The sequence below is a fragment of the Manis pentadactyla genome, chromosome 2, assembly GCF_030020395.1.
Source record: "Manis pentadactyla isolate mManPen7 chromosome 2, mManPen7.hap1, whole genome shotgun sequence".
NCBI classification, from domain to species: domain Eukaryota; kingdom Metazoa; phylum Chordata; class Mammalia; order Pholidota; family Manidae; genus Manis; species Manis pentadactyla.
Window position 1 is genome coordinate 23,709,365 of NC_080020.1, and position 19,269 is coordinate 23,728,633.

Consider the following 19,269-nt stretch of genomic DNA (forward strand, 5'->3'; position numbering starts at 1 on the left):
ACAACAGAGAGAAGAAAGCAGGTGTTGCAATTCTGGTATCAGACAAAACAGACTTCAAAATAAAGAAAGTAACAAAAGACAAAGAAGGACATTACATAATGATAAAGGGCTCAGTCCATCAAGAGGATATAACCATTATAAATATATATGCACCCAATACAGGAGCACCAACATACCTGAAACAAATATTAACAGAACTAAAGGAGGAAATAGAATGCAATGCATTCATTCTAGGAGACTTCAACACACCACTCACTCCAAAGGACAGATCCACCAGACAGAAAATAAGTAAGGACACAGAGGCACTGAACAACACACTAGAACAGATGGACCTAATAGACATCTACAGAACTCTACATCCAAAAGCAACAGGATACACGTTCTTCTCAAGTGCACATGGAACATTCTCCAGAATAGACCACATACTAGGACACAAAAAGAGCCTCAGTAAATTCCAAAAGATTGAAATCCTACCAACCAACTTTTCAGACCACAAAGGCATTAAACTAGAAATAAACTGTTCAAAGAAAGCAAAAAGGCTCACAAACACATGGAGGCTAAACAACACGCTCCTAAATAATCAATGGATCAATGACCAAATCAAAATGGAGATCCAGCAATATATGGAAACAAATGACAACAACAACACTAAGCCCCAACTTCTGTGGGACGCAGCAAAAGCAGTCTTAAGAGGAAAGTATATAGCACTCCAAGCATATTTAAAAAAGGAAGAGCAATCCCAAATGAACGGTCTAATGTCACAACTATCGAAATTGGAAAAAGAAGAACAAATGAGGCCTAAGGTCAGCAGAAGGAGGGACATAATAAAGATCAGAGAAGAAATAAATAAAATTGAGAAGAATAAAACAACAGCAAAAATCAATGAAACCAAGAGCTGGTTCTTCGAGAAAATAAACAAAATAGATAAGCCTCTAGCCAGACTTATTAAGAGGAAAAGAGAGTCAACACAAATCAACAGTATCAGAAATGAGAAAGGAAAAATCACAACAGATCCCGCAGAAATATAAAGAATTATTAGAGACTACTATGAAAACCTATATGCTAACAAGCTGGGAAACCTAGGAGAAATGGACAACTTCCTAGAAAAATACAACCTTCCAAGACTGACCCAAAAAGAAACAGAAAATCTAAACAGACCAATTACCAGCAACGAAATTGAAGCGGTAATCAAAAAACTACCAAAGAACAAAACCCCCGGGCCAGATGGATTTACCTCGGAATTTTATCAGACATACAGGGAAGACATAATACCCATTCTCCTTAAAGTTTTCCAAGAAATAGAAGAGGAGGGGATACTCCCAAACTCATTCTATGAAGCTAACATCACCCTAATACCAAAACCAGGCAAAGACACCACCAAAAAAGAAAACTACAGACCAATATCCCTGATGAACGTAGACGCAAAAATACTCAACAAAATTTTAGCAAACCGAATTCAAAAATACATCAAAACCATCGTACACCATGACCAAGTGGGATTCATCCCAGGGATGCAAGGATGGCACAACATTCGAAAGTCCATCAATATCATCCACCACATCAACAAAAAGAAAGACAAAAACCACATGATCATCTCCATAGATGCTGAAAAAGCATTTGACAAAGTTCAACATCCATTCATGATAAAAACTCTCAGCAAAATGGGAATAGAGGGCAAGTACCTCAACATAATAAAGGCCATCTATGAAAAACCCACAGCCAACATTATATTGAATAGCGAGAAGCTGAAAGCATTTCCGCTGAGATCGGGAACTAGACAGGGATGCCCACTCTCCCCACTGTTATTTAACATTGTACTAGAGGTCCTAGCCACGGCAATCAGACAAAACAAAAAAATACAAGGAATCCAGATTGGCAAAGAAGAAGTCAAACTGTCACTATTTGCAGATGACATGATACTGTACATAAAAAACCCTACATACTCCACCCCAAAACTACTAGAACTGATATCGGAATACAGCAAAGTTGCAGGATACAAAATCAACACACAGAAATCTGTGGCTTTCCTATATACCAACAATGAACCAACAGAAAGAGAAATCAGGAAAACAACTCCATTCACAATTGCATCAAAAAAAATAAAATACCTAGGAATAAACCTAACCAAAGAAGTGAAAGACTTATATTCTGAAAACTACAAGTCACTCTTAAAAGAAATTAAAGGGGACACTAACAGATGGAAACGCATCCCATGCTCATGGCTAGGAAGAATTAATATCGTCAAAATGGCCATCCTGCCCAAAGCAATATACAGATTTGATGCAATCCCTATGAAACTACCAGCAACATTCTTCAATGAACTGGAACAAATAATTCAAAAATTCATATGGAACCACCAAAGACCCCGAATAGCCAAAGCAATCCTGAGAAAGAAGAATAAAGTAGGGGGGATCTCACTCCCCAACTTCAAGCTCTAATATAAAGCCATAGTAATCAAGACAATTTGGTACTGGCACAAGAACAGAGCCACAGACCAATGGAACAGACTAGACAATCCAGACATTAACTCAGACATATATGGTCAATTAATATTTGATAAAGGAGCCATGGACATACAATGGCGAAATGACAGTCTCTTCAACAGATGGTGCTGGCAAAACTGGACAGCTACATGTAGGAGAATGAAACTGGACCATCGTCTAACCCCATATACAAAAGTAAACTCAAAATGGATCAAAGACCTGAATGTAAGTCATGAAACCATTAAACTCTTGGAAGAAAACATAGGCACAAACCTCTTAGACATAAACATGAGTGACCTCTTCTTGAACATATCTCCCCGGGCAAGGAAAACAACAGCAAAAATGAACAAGTGGGACTATATTAAGCTGAAAAGCTTCTGTACAGCAAAAGACACCATCAATAGAAGAAAAAGGAACCCTACAGTATGGGAGAATATCTTTGAAAATGACACATCCGATAAAGGCTTGACGTCCAGAATATATAAAGAGCTCACACGCCTCAACAAACAAAAAACAAATAACCCAATTAAAAAATGGGCAAAGGAACTGAACAGACGGTTCTCCAAAAAAGAAATACAGATGGCCAACAGACACATGAAAAGATGCTCCACATCGCTAATTATCAGAGAAATGCAAATTAAAACTACAATGAGGTATCACCTCACACCAGTAAGGATGGCTGCCATCCAAAAGACAAACAACAACAAATGTTGGCGAGGCTGTGGAGAAAGGGGAACCCTCCTACACTGCTGGTGGGAATGTAAACTTGTTCAACCATTGTGGAAAGCAGTATGGAGGTACATCAAAATGCTCAAAACAGACTTACCATTTGACCCAGGAATTGCACTCCTAGGAATTTACCCTAAGAATGCAGCAATCAAGTATGAGAAAGATCAGTGCACCCCTATGTTTATCACAGCACTATTTACAATAGCCAAGAATTGGAAGCAACCTAAATGTCCATCGATAGATGAATGGATAAAGAAGATGTGGTACATATACACAATGGAATACTACTCAGCCATAAGAAAAGGGCAAATCCAACCATTTGCAGCAACATGGATGGAGCTGGAGGGTATTTTGCTCAGTGAAACAAGCCAAGCAGAGAAAGAGAAATACCAAATGATTTCACTCATCTGTGGAATATAAGAACAAAGGAAAAACTGAAGGAACAAAACAGCAGCAGAATCACAGAACTCAAGAATGGACTAACAGGTACCAAAGGGAAAGGGACTGGGGAGGATGGGTGGGTAGGGAGGGATAAGGGGGGGAGAAGTAGGGGGGTATTAAGATTAGCATCCATAGCGGGGTGGGAGAAAGGGGAGGGCTGTACAACACAGAGAAGACAAGTAGTGATTCTACAACAGGTTGCTACGCTGATGGACAGTGACTGTAAAGGAGTATATAGGGGGGACCTGGTATAGGGGAGAGCCTAGTAAACAAAGTATTCGTCATGTAAGTGTAGATTAATGATTAAAAAAAAAAAAATGCAGTTCCTATGTGGTGACCTCTAATGAGTTCTACACAATGATATAAAGGACATATAAAAGTGTAGGCAAAGGGTCTGTTTGTGTTTATACAGAGGATCAAAGCCTAATTTGGCTACCCCGAAAATGAACTAAGATACGATATGAAAGAGAACTTCCAACATCAGCACTCTCGGGAAGACTCATGCCAGAAGATGATCATCAAAAAACCCCAACAAAGATCCACGCACTGCTACAGCTGTAGATGCACTCATCCCACCAGCTCCTGGACTTGCCATGGGAATGAAGGAGATATCTAAGCTGGCCTGTGCATACAGTAAAACAACAAATTTGACTGGATCTATACTGTTGGAACTCAACCAAGAATTAGGAGAAGTGCAAATTGTAGCGCTCCAAAATCTTACAACTACAGACTATTTACTGTTAAAAGAACATATGGGATGTGAACAGTGCCCAGGAATGGGTTGTTTTAATTTGTCTGATTTTTCTCAAACTATTCAAATTCAGTTAGATAATAACCATCATATCATTGATAAGTTTTCACAAATGCCTAGGGTGCCTAACTGGTTTTCTTGGTTTCACTGGAGATGGCTGGTAATTACAGGTATGCTTTGGTTATGTAACTATACTCCTATTATGTTAATGTGTGTGCGCAATTTAAGTAGTAGCTTAAAATCTATACATGCTGAAGTTACTCTACAAGAAGATATGTCAAAGAAATAATCAATCTTCCCATGTTTTCTCCCGCCTGCTACTTCTATAGCTTTTCTTCTTCCTTCCTAATTACAACGAATTCTTAAATAGAATTCGTGCCTCATATCAAATTTACCGAGTATCATAACTCCTCCAAGTGGTAAAGATACCTCAAGACAAATGCTGGGCATAGAAGCTACAGGGCATAAATATGCAAAGAAATAAAAAGCTAACCATTTCAAACAATAAGGCTTCTCTCTCACTTACCAACTTAACATTTCCCTGTATGGCCCCGGAAGATGACTGGTTAGCCAGAGACGGGTAAGATTCCTCAAGGGAGGAACAACCTAAGACAGGCACAGTCGCAGGGGGGTCATCAGGTGAGAAATTGGGGATCAACAGAGGTGAGGCTTAGAACCTCACCCTCCCTGTTCTGAGAGAAATCTTCTGCATATGTGGATGTTTTATTGCCCTTGTCTAGCTTGGATTAACACATAGTCTACAGGCACACACCTGATCATCTACATTTGCTCTCTTACAACACTAAACTATGTTTTCTACCTTTATGTTGTATCTACCTACCACTTCAGCATTTTATTAAAAATAATAAAGAGAGAAATGTGGTATCCACATATAAATCAAGTATAAAAATCAAATGTGTATTCATATTTGAACTGACTGTTTATAGTTCATAATGCATGAGCAAAACCAAAAGTTTCTGTGATGACTGCCCTTGTACTGTTCACCATGTAACTTATTCACTATGTAAGAATTTGTTCTCCATGTAAGAACTTGTTCGTTATGCTTCAGAAGATTGGAGACTGACGAAAACTAGGCTTGGGTTGGATTAATGATTGTGCATTGAGCATTGACTTCCCTATACAGAATTTTATTGTTGTTAACAACCATTTGATCAATAAATATGAGAGATGCCCTAACAACAACAACCAAAAAAAAGTACACACTTCCAATTGTAAAATAAATAAGTAACCGGGATGTAATGTATAGCATAAGGAATATAGTCAAAATATTGTAACAACTTGGTATGGTGATAGGTGGTACCTAGAATTATCATGTATATAAATGTTGAATCACTGTGTTGTACACCTGAAACTAATGTAATGTAATACTGTGTGTCAACTACCCTTCAATAAAAAATAATTATCTAAAAAAAAAAAGACTCTGTCCTATAAGACTGCTCTCCACCCTCCACTCCAGACGCTGGTTTCAAGCCCCAGGCAGTTAGTTCCCTGTGCTTCTGACCTACCAGCTACAGATTGGAGATTCCCACAACCTCTCCCTTAAGTTCAATTGATTTGCTAGAGTGGCTCACAGAATTCAGGAAAATGCTATGTTTACCAGCTTAATAAAGGATACCAAGAAGGATACAAGTTAACAGCCAGATGAAGAGAGACACAGGGCAAGGTCCCAGATAAAGGAGCTCCTGTCCTCGTGGAGCTTGGGGCCTCGCTCAGGGGCACGTGGAGGCGTTCTGGTTCCCCAAGCTTAGAAGCTCTCCCCAACTGAGAAGCAGGATTATCAGAGCAGAGCCGAGCAGGGAGAGCACTACATTCCTCTCAGGGCTTTTTGTGAGGACTTCACTGCATAGTCATGACTGACTAAATTATTGGCCATTGGCTGATTCAGCCTGCAGTGTTCACCTTCAAGACTCTGCAGTGTTTTCAGGGAATGCGGATGAAGAGCAAATATACCTGGGAAATATATATTTGGTCATGTAAATGACCAAATACATATTTCTTATGATTCATTATATCACAATACCAATGGCAAGTATGCAGAGAAATCGGACCTCCCAGGCCCTGCTGGTGGGACTGTGAAACAGTACTGCCACTCAGGAAAACATAGTCTGTCAGTTTCTTCAAAAACTAAACATATGCTTAGCACTAATCACACCCCAGGGCATCTATTCCAGAGAAAGAATCTTATGTCCACACAAACACCTGGTCACAAATGTGCATAGAAGATTTATTTATAACAGACAAAAACTAGAAGTGACCAAAATGTTGTTTGAAGAGGTGAATTTAATAGGTATGGTTAAAAAAAAAACTGTGGTATATCCAATACCAACTAATACTCAGAAATAAAAAGGCATTAACTATTGATATACAGCAACAACCGGAAGGCATTATACTGCCTGAAAAAAACTAATCTCAAAGGTTACGTACTGTGTGATTCCATTTATGTAACACACAAAATTACAGAGACAGAGAACAGATTAGTGGCCACCTGGTTAGGGATAAGGGTGGAAGGCAGGTAGGTGTGACTACAAAGGATTAGCACAAAGGGGGGAGCTTTGTGGTCACAGAATAGTCCTGAATCTTAATTGAAGTGGTGGTTTCACAAATCTACACATGTGATAAAATAGCAGAGAGCAATCATACACAAATATTATACCTCTGCCAACTTTCTGGTTTGTATATTGTGCTATATTTAAATGAGAGGTAGCCATTGGAGGAACCAGGTGAAGGGTACCCAGAACCGCCCCCTATACTATCCCTTGCGACTTTGTGATAATCTGTAATTACTTCAAACAAAAAGTTAAAAACAAACAAAATATTTCATAGGTTAAGTTATCCACTACATTTGCAACATCATCAGGACAAACCTAGCTTTATTAAAAGCCTGGGAGAGCAAGCTGGGTGCCCTTGATCCATTTCCTGGGCTGGCCTGATAAGGAGGCTAAACCCACTGTGGGAAGCATGGTTTTCCAGTCAGTGCTCCCTTCTGAGATCCTGTGATGACCTAGGGTAAGCATTTAAGAACTAAAATCAGTTTAGCACAGTTGGTGCTAGAAGCAAAATGTCTGTTGAGTGTTCTGCAGTGACTGCTTCTGACTTCAGGATAGGATAAAACAGCTCTTCCTCTCTCTTGTCCTCTGTCCACACCAGCACAGAGGGACTTGGGTATTCACACATTCATTCGACATATATTTGGAGCAATTGCCAAGTGTTTTTGCGGGTTCTGAGGATACAAAGATCAAGAAAAAAATGGCTCTATAATAAGGATAGGGCATTTAAAATACATGCTTATTTGCTCCCAGTTTCATTCCATGAAAAGCCAATGAACTAAGTGTTATAGACATCCCAATTATTTCATACCTTTCAAGAAAGAAAAACTAACAAGGAGAAATGATACACCGAACCTCATTCTGACCAACCCTAAGAATTGAATAGAGAAGTGCAGTAATCAGATCCCTAGGGAAAGTGAAACCGTCTTCTTAAAAGTTCTTTCAGAAGGTAAAATGTCATAGCAAGGAAAGCTGAGCATCCAATCAACTACCTGCCTAGGTTTAAGGAAGTAAGACCTCTGACCTGAGACTCCAGGAATGACCTGGAAGGCTGTCAAAGGTGAAGTTCAAGAATCTTGATAGCAAAAGACCCTGTTGAAGAATAAATGCAGGGAACGTTTATAGCAATAAAAGTGGCCACAAAAGTATCTGTATAAAGATATAAACAAGTCAGAGAAAAGAGCCTGTACAAAGAGCTTCCAAAACTCTAAGACCCAGAAGGATCTGGACTGACAAAATTATAAGAAAAAACTTCCAAACTCTACTCCTTCTGTGATTACCAAGTATATTTTAAGATTTATGCTCAAAAGAGTAAGAACTAGACATACTATTTGGTGGCTTGCTTTCCTTTCCTTAGCCCTAAAGAGTGACTGCAGGAGGCACTGTGCAGGCTCAGAGCCCAGACCCCAGAGCCAGAAAACCAGGTTTCTAGTTTTGACTCTGCAATCAATTGGCTGGCTTTCCTGGGATAATTACATAACCTTCCTTATAGGGTGGTATATGATTTCATTAAAAAATCCATGTGACATGTCTAACAGAGTGCCTGGTATGGTAAACTGTAGCTGTTGTTTTTTACTATCTCTATTAAACTGGAAAGAATACAATTACCATGGATCAGATGGATGAAGAAGTCTAAGGACACTTGACTGATCATTCTCAAGCAGATGGCAATAGAACAGCTAATCATGATGACAAAAATAAGAACTATATATGAGAGGCTGACTGATTGCATAGTCATGATTGACTAAATTATTGGCCAAGGAAATGGAGCTAAGAGATGGAGAGACCATGGCACTGAGCCCTGGTACATTACTCAATCCAGCCATGAAGGAGACTGTGTCCCTTTGCATTTTTTTACATTAGCTAATATATTTTCATTCCCCACCCCACTTTGGCCTAAGCCACTCAGAGTTGAGTTTCTGAAACTTGACTAAAACAGATGGTCAGCCCTTGGAAAGGGAAACAGAGATCATTGGGAACTAGCATAGGTCAACAAAAAAACAAAAACAGAAAAACAGGTCATGTCAGACTATCCTCATTCCTTGGCTAGATCAGCAGATCAAAGGAATGCCGTAGGCTAGTGTAACTGGACCAGCAAGGTTCTGGTGGTCTCTCTTGTGACATCCTTACAAGTAAGAAATAAGATGTGATGGAGACGCTGGGAGGATGGTGGCAACAGGACAATAATTAGGGACTAAAAACTGGTAAAATTACCCTATTCAAAAACGTTGAAGAGTGTCACCCTCTGGGATCTGCCCCATTTTATTAAAGATCTGCCCACTAGTTCTTTTGGTGCGTTCCACCTCTAAGACCACCTGAGTCTAAATCTCCACCACCTTTCTCCTGGACTAGCTCCACAGCCTCACACCAGAGTGGAACGGTCTTTCAAAAACATGAAACTGCTTTACTTCTCTGCTTGAAACCCAGACAAGTTTTCCCTGATTCCTATGCCCCTTCCAAAACCAAAAAACCACTTCTTTCCCCCAGTAATTATTTTTCTTACTTGATTTATTTTACTGGTTCATTCACTAGAGTATAAGTTCCAGAAGGGCAGGCGTCATGTCTCTTTTATTCATCAACACATTACCTAGTGTCTATTCTAGACCTAGCACACAGTAGGTGCCCGAGTAGTTGAATTAATGAATGAATGACGTTGATCAACACTGGCAGAAGAATGATCAAACTGCCAGTAACACTGCTACAAGTTAGACTAATATTTCATACACAACTCTTGAAAGCTGCCAAAAAAAGAGAGAGCAACTCCCCTTGAATTCTATATAAATGGAATAATACATTATGCATTCTTTTTGTCTGCAAAAATATTTTGAGATCCATCCATGTTGTAGCATGTATCAATAGTTCATTACTTCTTATTGTTGAGCAGTGTTTTACTATAAGGACATACAACTGTTTGTTTATTCATGCACTAGACAAACAATTGGTTGTTCCCAGTTTCTCTATTACAATAAAGCTGGACCTAGGAATAGAACGTCTGGATCATGTGATACTTGTATATTTAACTTTTTAAAAAGATATCAAACCTTTCAAAAGTGGTTGCACCATTTTACATTCCCACCAACAGTATATGGAAGTACATACACTGTTTCTCTACATCCTTGTCAATGGCTGGAATACAATCTTTTTATTTTAGCCATCCTAAAAGATGTGAAGTGATATCTCTTTGTGGTTTTAATGTGCACTTCCCTAATTATTAATGATCCTGAGGATCTTTGCAAGTGTTTATTTGCCACCCATATAGCTTCTTTGGACATCACAGTTTGTTTGAATTACAAAAGAGGCTACTGCTCATTATATAACTGGACAGGCAATACACAAATTTATATAGAGTCCCCCATTACCAACCCCATCCCCCAACACAAACATAGATACCCAAAGGTGCATAAGAATCATCAGGAACAATTAATTAGTATGCAAATTCTTGCCCCCCTTCTTGAAGATTCTAGTTCAGTAGGTCAGTTTTAACAAGCTGTGATCCGATGCATTTCTTAATCACAGAACAAGATCATTTCCTGAGAAATTCCGCTCTTAATCCTGTTCTAAGAAGTGGTTGATGGGATGGAGGTAGTAGTCTGGAAGGAAAAATACACTGAAGAGGTGCACAAGCTGCCTTCAAATGAGGAAATGCCTTTGCCTGGGAGAGCAAGCATGTCTGATCCATGTCATCCTAAGGAGCACCAAAAGTTTGGAACCTAAAGGTCAAATTAGAAAAAACTTTCCAACAGAGCTACTGTGAAACAAAATCAGGCCACAAAACCAGGAAGGGAAGGAACTTGCCACAGTCACCGAGGTTGCAGAAAAAGGACTTCGCTGGGTTGAGAAATGACTAATTGGGTGTGAGGTAGAGAGAGGGCATAGGACATCCCAGACACACATGCATACACTTTCTCTCTCTCTTTCTGAGAAAACTTCCTCTTCATAAATAAACAGAGGAATGTCACCCACTGACAGGTAGTGTCTTAACCCAAACTAAATAAAAGCTACTTGCTCTAAGCCATATTTCCCTGGCTATATTTGCAAGGCCTAAAATGGTAGAGAAAGGAGACACTACAGTATTTTGTAGGAGTTCTTTTTATAGATAAGTAGGCCTGCCAGGCCCTGTCCTCACAATTTTGGATTCATAGGTTTTAAAATTCTTAATCCTGTCAATAAACAAGCAGTAGGCTTTGGGCAATCATGCTCAACAAATGCCATTTTGCTTCAGTTACAGAACCCAAAGACAGACACCCCCCATCAGTTAAATAAAAAGCCATTTATTTGACCTAGAGCAGCATCAACCAAGACACTGTTCACCATGCAAGCTGCTGATCCAAGATGGTTGTGAGCCAACTGCCAGCAACTCCCATACCCTGGTGGAAACTGCGTTAAGCCTCCATGCCCAGGTCCCCATGTATGTCCTCCTCTTTCCTCTCATTTAAAAATAAACTACACAGGTGCCAGTTCCATTCCAGAGAGGCAAGCAAGGCCCAGTAAACAGTCCTTGTTAGACTGGTAGTTTCTACTTTCAGCATCTCACCATGGGTAAAATATTGATGTCGTGCATTCATTGCTGAACTCTTCTTTAGATTACTGTCACCAAGGTAAATGCTGCCTCTGTAGAGAAGGTACTCAGATTTCTAAGGGGTCAATGACCCAAGAAAGTTAAGAACCACGCCTGCGCCGGCTATCAGCAACTCTACTGCCTTCCAAGTTCCCGGCGCTCACCGTGCAGGGAAGGCGAGCCGCAGGGGCAGGCTTCCGATCCTAGCTTCGGTACTACTTTTCTGGGGATCCTTCCAAGGCTGCTCACCTTATGGACCACAGATTTCCATTCTCTTTTCCTCTGGCCTTAACTGTCTCTTCATAATAATTTCCTTGGCAAGACTTTTTACTATTGTTTGCATTTTTCTATTGTTTCACAATTGTATGGATTATTAAAAGTCGCCCCAAGTCCTACACTGAAGCAGGCAGGAATAAACAGACACAAGGAATAATAATTAGTTTTTTCTAGACCAGTTTACCTCTCTGAGCCTCAGTTTCCCACGTGTAAAGGGACTCGGCTGGGTCACAGGGATCAGGTGGCCTGCATTCACATAAGGTTCAAGACACAAATCTCGACGGGGCAACCCGGGACCGGGACGGGGACCCGATCGTGCCTCGCGCGCTCCCCCATCTCCGTCTTCGGATCCAGCCAGCAGCTGTTTTCCCGCGCCCCTCGGCCCCAACCTGCCGGCTCGGCCCCAATCTCCCGAGCGGACTCACCTCACGCGCCAGGTGCCGGCGCTCATGCCCGGAGCCCGGCCGCCAGGGCGGCGCGGGGACCTGGGCGCGTTGTCCTCGGAGGGGGCGGGCAGGCGCGGCTCTGCCCACGCTGCGTGCGTGCGTGCGTGCGCTCCGAAGGGCGGCCGGGGCTCCAGCCTTTGTGCCTGTGGGGCCGGGTTGTTTTCCACTCGGCTCCCGGGGATCTGCCCCGGCCGCGGGAGCCTGGCGGCCGCAGCGGCAACCATACTCCGACCCGCAGCCAGCGCGAAGCGTTGCGGGCGGGTGTTAGTGCCGCGCCTGGGGGCCCGCCCATCATGGCTGCTCATTAAGCAGCTTTATCTCCACGAAAACAAGGGCCGGCACTTAGGCCATCCGGCGGGAATGTTGACCCAAGATTACTGGGTACCTGGGCTGCAGTCCGCAACACCAAACTTCAGGGCTGGACCTTGATTCAATTCTGAGCGTCCACTGCCCAGGACACTTGGCGCAGCTCTCCCGGGAGCTCTCTGCCCAACCTCAGACAAACCTGCCGGTCTCCCTGAACAGCCTCCTTTCCTCTAATATGAAGGTATTCGTTCTCTCACTACTGTGAGCAGGACACTGTTCTAGCCACTAAGTATTCATCAGTCAACACGACAGTCATTGATCATAAAATTGAAAGGGATTTATGAAAAGCACGTAAAAGTTTGATATCAGGGCAACCAAACCTTGTTGTGGGGTCAGGAAAGGCCTAATTTTTCTAAATTCTCCCGATTCTAACATTTATCCGTATTCCCATTATTAGGGACTTATTATTTATTATTATTAGTGATAGCAATAGTAGTATTGCTTACTAAGTGCCAGGTACTGTACTAAACATTTTACTTTATTTTCTCACTCATCTCATTCACAACTTCCGTAAGAGATAGGTGTGCTTATTATTATTATTATTATCATCCTAACTTGAGGGAGAAAACTAAGGCAGAGAAATTAAAGTAACTTGCCCACTGTTAAACAGCAACTAAGGGACAAGACGAGAATTCAAATTCAGATTATCCAAGCCACAGGGTACTTAACCACTTCTCTACACCCATAAAAATATGGAGACCACAATGGTGGTGTATCTTGAATGTGATGGGTAAAACAATAGAAGGGGTGAGAGTTGGTTTGGCCTGTTGAGGAAAGAAAAACAGGAAGTTGAGAGCTTAAAAGAACTAATGCATGGATTAGACTTAACCTGAATGACCTTAGAGGTCACTAGCACAGGGAAGCTATAGGGAGACATACTGCAATACATAAGGAAGAACTTGTTTAAAAATCAGGACATTTCAAAAATGATAATTGTTGCCTAGAAAGAGTGAGCCTCCTGTCATTAACTCAGCGTTCAAGCAGAGAGGTGTATTAGGGATGCTTCAAAGAAGAGTGATGTAAAAATTAAAAACTGGTTTGGGTATCTCTAAGTTTCCTTCCAATTCTGAGGGAATTCTGGAGGGAAACAGTCCTAGAATGGTTAAGTGACTAGTCCAGAGTCACCAGGGAGTGAAGACCTGACTGCGAAACCAAGTCTGACTTCTAGATCAGACTTTCTGTTTGTGGGTAAGGGTCTTGTGAGTGCGCAGCCTCCTGTAAAGTGTGTGTGTGTGTGTGAGCCATCTTTTCTGGATGTGTGCAATCCTCTGCTTTACCTGTTTCACTTTACATTGCTAATATGTGCCCTTCCTCCTTACTTGTGTTGAGTATTCTGTATTGTCAGTTGCAAGTGTCAGACCCCTTGAGCAATGGCTGTATTATAGGGGTCCCAGAGTTAGTGGGTCCTTACTCCCCTAGAGAAATTATTTGGGAATTTAAGGAAAAGAAGCTGGATAGTAGATTCATTTGAAATTGATATTTCTTTGATTCTAGTTTACATCTTTGGGTTTTCTTGAGTTAAATTTCTAATTCAAGGCACTAATTCCCCATCTCCATCCTAGTCACAAATACTTCGATGAGCAGCAATCTAGTTGTCAACTTCAGAAGAGGTATTCTTTTCTTGGTGCTCTAGACAGCTGTTTGTTTTCAATTGGAAATCTCTAACAAAGGAATCCAGCTGCTCTGGGGACTGATCACTAGCACATTTACAAAGAAATGGCCATTAACTTGCTCCAGGGACACTAACTCAAAGATAAAAAGAGTTCCCCTTCACTTCTACCCTCAGTAGAGTGATCAATTTTTATAATTTATTTTTTGAAAAGAAAATATATTTACCTGGTTCAAAATTCAACAGTCATAGCTACAACTAATTGATCTTTGGATTTCTATAGGCACCTGGCGTATTGCGTTGTACACAGTAGGTGCTGAATAAGTGTTTACACACTAGATAGACAAATGAATGTGAATTAAGAAGTTGTGGGAAACGGAGGAAGAGGTGGTTTAAGGTGGGGCAGCAGACATTTTGCTTGAGGTTCATAGGCTTAAAGGGAGCCCAGACAGGACTCCCAGATCAGCTGCAAATTTGACCATGACTTTATCCAGGGATCTGCACATCAGACCTTTTTGGGCTGAGCCTTACCCAAAGACTACGTACTGGCCGGAGTCGTTTGGTTGCAGGCAACAAAAACTGATTCTGGTTAACTGAAGCAGAAAAGGAATTTACTGAAAGAGTATTGCGGAGCTCAAAGAATCAGTGGGAAGGCTGGAGAACTGGGTAAGGAATGCAGGCAGACACCAAGGGAGGCTGGGTGGCCAGACCCACAGAGGAAACTATGCCGCAGGAAAAATGCTGCAGCTGGACACTGGCAATGCCCCGGGGATGGTACTATAGCTGACGCAGCTGCCATTAGTGCCACCAGATATGGAATGCCACACTCCCAGAATAAATTTCACACTTTACCTGCTTCTCTTGTCTTCCCTCTCTAGAATTACAATCCTGGAGGGGCTGCCTAATCAGCCAGGCTTGGTTGGGCTCCAAGCAATCAGCAATCAGGGAAAACTGAAACCATTCATAGAAGCCATAAGCCTATGAACTTCTGGCTTCTATGAGTGAAATGCAGAGTCCTGCCTCACACAATGGACTGTTCTCCAAACTTATAAACGCAATTTGGAGGCTAGGCAACTACGAAAATGATGCATGTCCACTATACAGTCATCTTCTAATAATTTGTAGGGCCAAAATAGAAAGAATTAAAGAGTATAAAGTGCTTAATGCAGCACCCGAACTGAACTCTCCAAACCAGAAGTGGATGTTATAGTCATTACTCACCCTTTTAAAATTTCAGCTGATCAGAGAATTTCTGTACAGCACCAATACTTTCTTCTCAAACCTTTTCCTCCTCTGTGTTGTTGGAATGACTTACAATTGCAGTCAAACAAAGAAAGGTTGAGAAGAAAGGCAAACTGTGCCAAAGGTGTATTAGCACAATAGGAGCAGTTCCATGAACCTAATAAATCCAGTTGATTTTTCTGGTAAGTTTTTTTTTTTAACTGCCTACCTCTCCTACAGTCTTAGTGTTGGTATCATATCTATTTTTTCATTCAACTTTGTGAAACCTATTACTCTAATTTCCACAATAATTATAAAAGTAGGTGCTATTTACTGGATATCTAGGGCATGAATTAACATACTAATATTAGAAATTTCCCATGGATTATTTCTAATCCTATCACCCTATATGATAAATATTATTTGCATTTCACAGATGAGGAAACTGAAGCTCACAAAGATTAAGAAAGCTGTCCAAGATTACATGGCTTATAGGTAACAAGTTCATAACCAAGTCTTCTACCATACAATACTGCCTCTCATGTAGTTGCTTTCTCCAAAGATTCCCATCATAATTTTTTTATTCTACTAAATATGAATGTAAGTTTTAAAAATTATTTCTTCTCTCTTCTGAGATATTAAGTTGTCATAAAAACAAATCAAGAAATTATTAATTGCTATGTCTTTAGAAGAATTAATTTAATCAGAAATAGGCTAGTTTACCAACCTCATTACTAATGCATAAAAATGTTTATAACAAAATTATCTGCTTTATTGAGCCCGTATCATAAATCAGATACTCTGCTAGATTAAATATTACCATTTTCTTTTTACAGGTAAGAAACATGAGATTTAGAGAGGTTAGGAAACTTGCCAGGGGCCTCGCTGCTAGGAAGTGGAAGAACTGGGTATGCAACCTCAGTAGTATAACTCCAAAGCCTGCATTTCTTCCAGTTTGTCATACCCACTCTGGGCCACTCTTATAATTTGTATTGAGAAACACCTTTAATATCTTTTCTGTTTCTTTTTCTTCCTGGCTTCCAATAGCTTCCATCTGGGTTCCTGGCTCTTCCCAGGTTTAATAAACCTTATAAAGATAGAGCTGTTCTCTTTTCCCTTACAGGTTTTCCAGCAACCTGTCCCCACAGACAAAGACACACCCTCCCCATATAGACAGCCCTGAGCTCTGTTAACGATCCAATTCTTAATCTGTATAAATATGCGGAACCTTAACTTTGAAGTTCAGGTGAGTCCCTATAAGACTCTACTTTGCCAGAACTCCATCACTGCATAAGTGCTTATGTTACAGCAACTGGCTTTAAACTGTTACCATGATTTTTTAACCCAGGTTTGGGAAACTTGTTTTGCTTTTACCGTACTCCTTGTACTAGTCAGTACTCCTTGAATTCCAGTACTAGAAATTCAAATCATCCAAAAGCTATAATGTCCAAAGACCATCACTGCCTCTGTGTCTCCAGAGCTCAAGCCCTCCAAAATCTCTCTGGCAGACTTTTCCTCCTATTTCACTGACTAGAATAGCATGTCCATACTGTACCTAACCCAGTCACTGACCGGCTTCAATGACTGAAGACCAAACACTGGGCCAGTCCTCTCTGAAGCCAATACTCATGTAGCCTCAACAAAACTGGAGTTTTGTCAGGACAGAAGGACAAAGGGGAACACCTCTGCATAGTCAGTCGACAGCATCTGCTACAGGAGGGATCCTTAAGTTGGGGAGCCAAAGATAAGGTGACTTGTTCTGTTGAGTCTTTAAAGAGAATTCCTACCAAGTAAACAGACAAGGAAAATAACAATATGCAACCAGTTTGTGTTTTCAGAAACTGCGGTCACTTCATTATAACTGGATTGAATGATATACATTGGAGTGTGCAGTGACAGATAAAACTAGAGAGAGGTGTAGGCAGGCATCAAGTCATGGAAGACATGCATGCCAGGCTAAGGAATTTAACTTTGATTGAGGAACAGCAAGATATTATTTGAATTTTTAAAAGATCATCTACCTAGAGAATGAAAAGTGATCCCAAAAGATATAAGACTGAAATCTGGGAGATCAGTTAGAAAGTTGTAGTGTTCAGCCAGATGGCAGGTAATAAGGCCTCAGGTTAAAGTTGCAGTAACAGTGAAGTAAAGGAGGAGAGGGTTAGAGTAAAATGTTGAAGGAATATCTATTGAATTTGATGACTTACAGGATATGAGGGGATGGAGGGCCTAGGCTGAGACTTTTGTCTTGGGAAACTAGGTGGATGATGGTAGCCTTCATTAAAGAAAAGGTATCCTAGAGAAGGAACAGGTGTGGGGCAAAGTAATGAGATCAGTTTGGAACAGCTGGCACTTGTGGTATATCCAAGTCAATGTGTCCAGTGGGAAGAAGGATGTTAGGTTCTGGGAGGGGGCAGTTTGAATTGACGATGTAGATTGGGAATTCCCTGGCTTATCTATTGTACACAAAGCCACAAGAGTGAATGAGATCACCCTGGGGAAAACAGGGAGGGCATGAAATGAATAGGGCAAAAGACCTGTGTAAGTCTGGAGAGAGGAAAGCCTGGGGCAAAATACCTCTAAAAACCAAAATCAGTAAAAGGAAGAAATAAAGTTTAAAAGCCGTTTATTGGAGGAGGAGGAGCCAAGACAGCGGTGTGAGTAGAGCAGTGGGAATCTCCTACCAAAAACATATATATTTTTGAAAATACAACACATACAACTATTCCTAAAAGAGAGACCAGAAGACACAGGACAACAGCCAGACTACATCTACACCTGCGAGAACCCTGCGCCTCACGAAGGGGGTAAGATACAAGCGGTGGCCCAGCAGGACCTGAGCGCCCCTCACCCCAGCTCCCGGCAGGAGGAGAGGAGTCGGAGCGGGAGGCAGACAGAGCCCAGGACTGCTAATCACCCAGCCCCAGCCATCCACACTGGGAGTGCAGACACACAGTGCGTGGAGTGCTGGATACTAGGGAAAGGGACAATAAAATCTGCAAGCGGGTCCCCGCAGCTGCTGCCCCTGGGAAAAAGAACAGAGAGTGCTTTTTGGAAGTCTTAAAGGGACAGGGACCCCACAGCTGGACAGAGGTGTCCTGGTACAATCAACTCAGCAGCTGGGAACCTGAGGAACTCCAGGAGACCTAACCCCTTGGGCAGCAGCACAGCTCCGAGGCCCCTCATGGTGATAAACAGCCTCTCGTCCGTTCCCCGTCTGATGTGTCCCCTCCATAGAGGAGGAGAAGCCTGAGAGTGGCCATGCCCACAGCAACCACGGAGCTTCCTTCACAGCAGCCGGGCAAGAATCAGAGACCCCGTCTGTGCTCAGCTGCCCAGCACAAGCCGCTAGGGGTCGCCGTTCTCTCAGGAGAGGAAGGCCACAAACCAGCAAGAAGAGACGTTCTCCCAGCTGACACATGCCAACTACCCATGACTATCTCTATCTGTCCCGACCTGCAGGACAGTCAATGGGGGTCGACGACCTGGAGGAGAGAATGAAGGGGCAAGGGACACAAAGAACGGACAGTAAGACAGGATATCTGATCAAGCTGACACAGTTTATTGTTTGCAGGCTCAATTTATACAGGTAGCAAGGAAGGGGTGGGTCAGAAGGTGACTGGGCCTTAGGGGGCGCCAGCGGGAAGGTGTAGAGGGGTGATTGGGCCTTGGCTGGCGCCGGCAGAAGCGGAAAACCTGGAAGAGAAGCAGGGAGTTCGCCATCTTGTGGATGGGGGCCCTTGGGAGGGAGGTTTTAAGGGTGGGGCTTTCCCCTGGGGCAGAGGGTGTTCTTGAGAAGCAGGGTGTTGGCAGGGTTAGAAG

At 41.9% G+C, this 19,269-nt stretch overlaps 1 protein-coding gene across 2 annotated transcripts in view; it reads right to left on the reverse strand.

Moving 5' to 3' along the window:
* ARHGEF37 (Rho guanine nucleotide exchange factor 37) overlaps positions 1-12,488 on the reverse strand; it is an 83,439-nt gene extending 70,951 nt beyond the window's left edge. Inside the window, exons 1-2 of one of the 2 annotated variants that reach the window (XM_057490877.1) lie at positions 12,231-12,488; positions 11,990-12,051 (exon numbers count right to left, since the gene is read on the reverse strand). In XM_057490877.1, coding sequence (XP_057346860.1) covers positions 11,990-12,051; positions 12,231-12,475 — 307 coding nt within the window. In that variant the 5' untranslated portion in view covers positions 12,476-12,488. The remainder of the gene's footprint in view (positions 1-11,989; positions 12,052-12,230) is intronic. The other variant, XM_036881464.2, reaches the window with a different exon arrangement.
* Between the last annotated feature and the right edge of the window lie 6,781 nt (positions 12,489-19,269).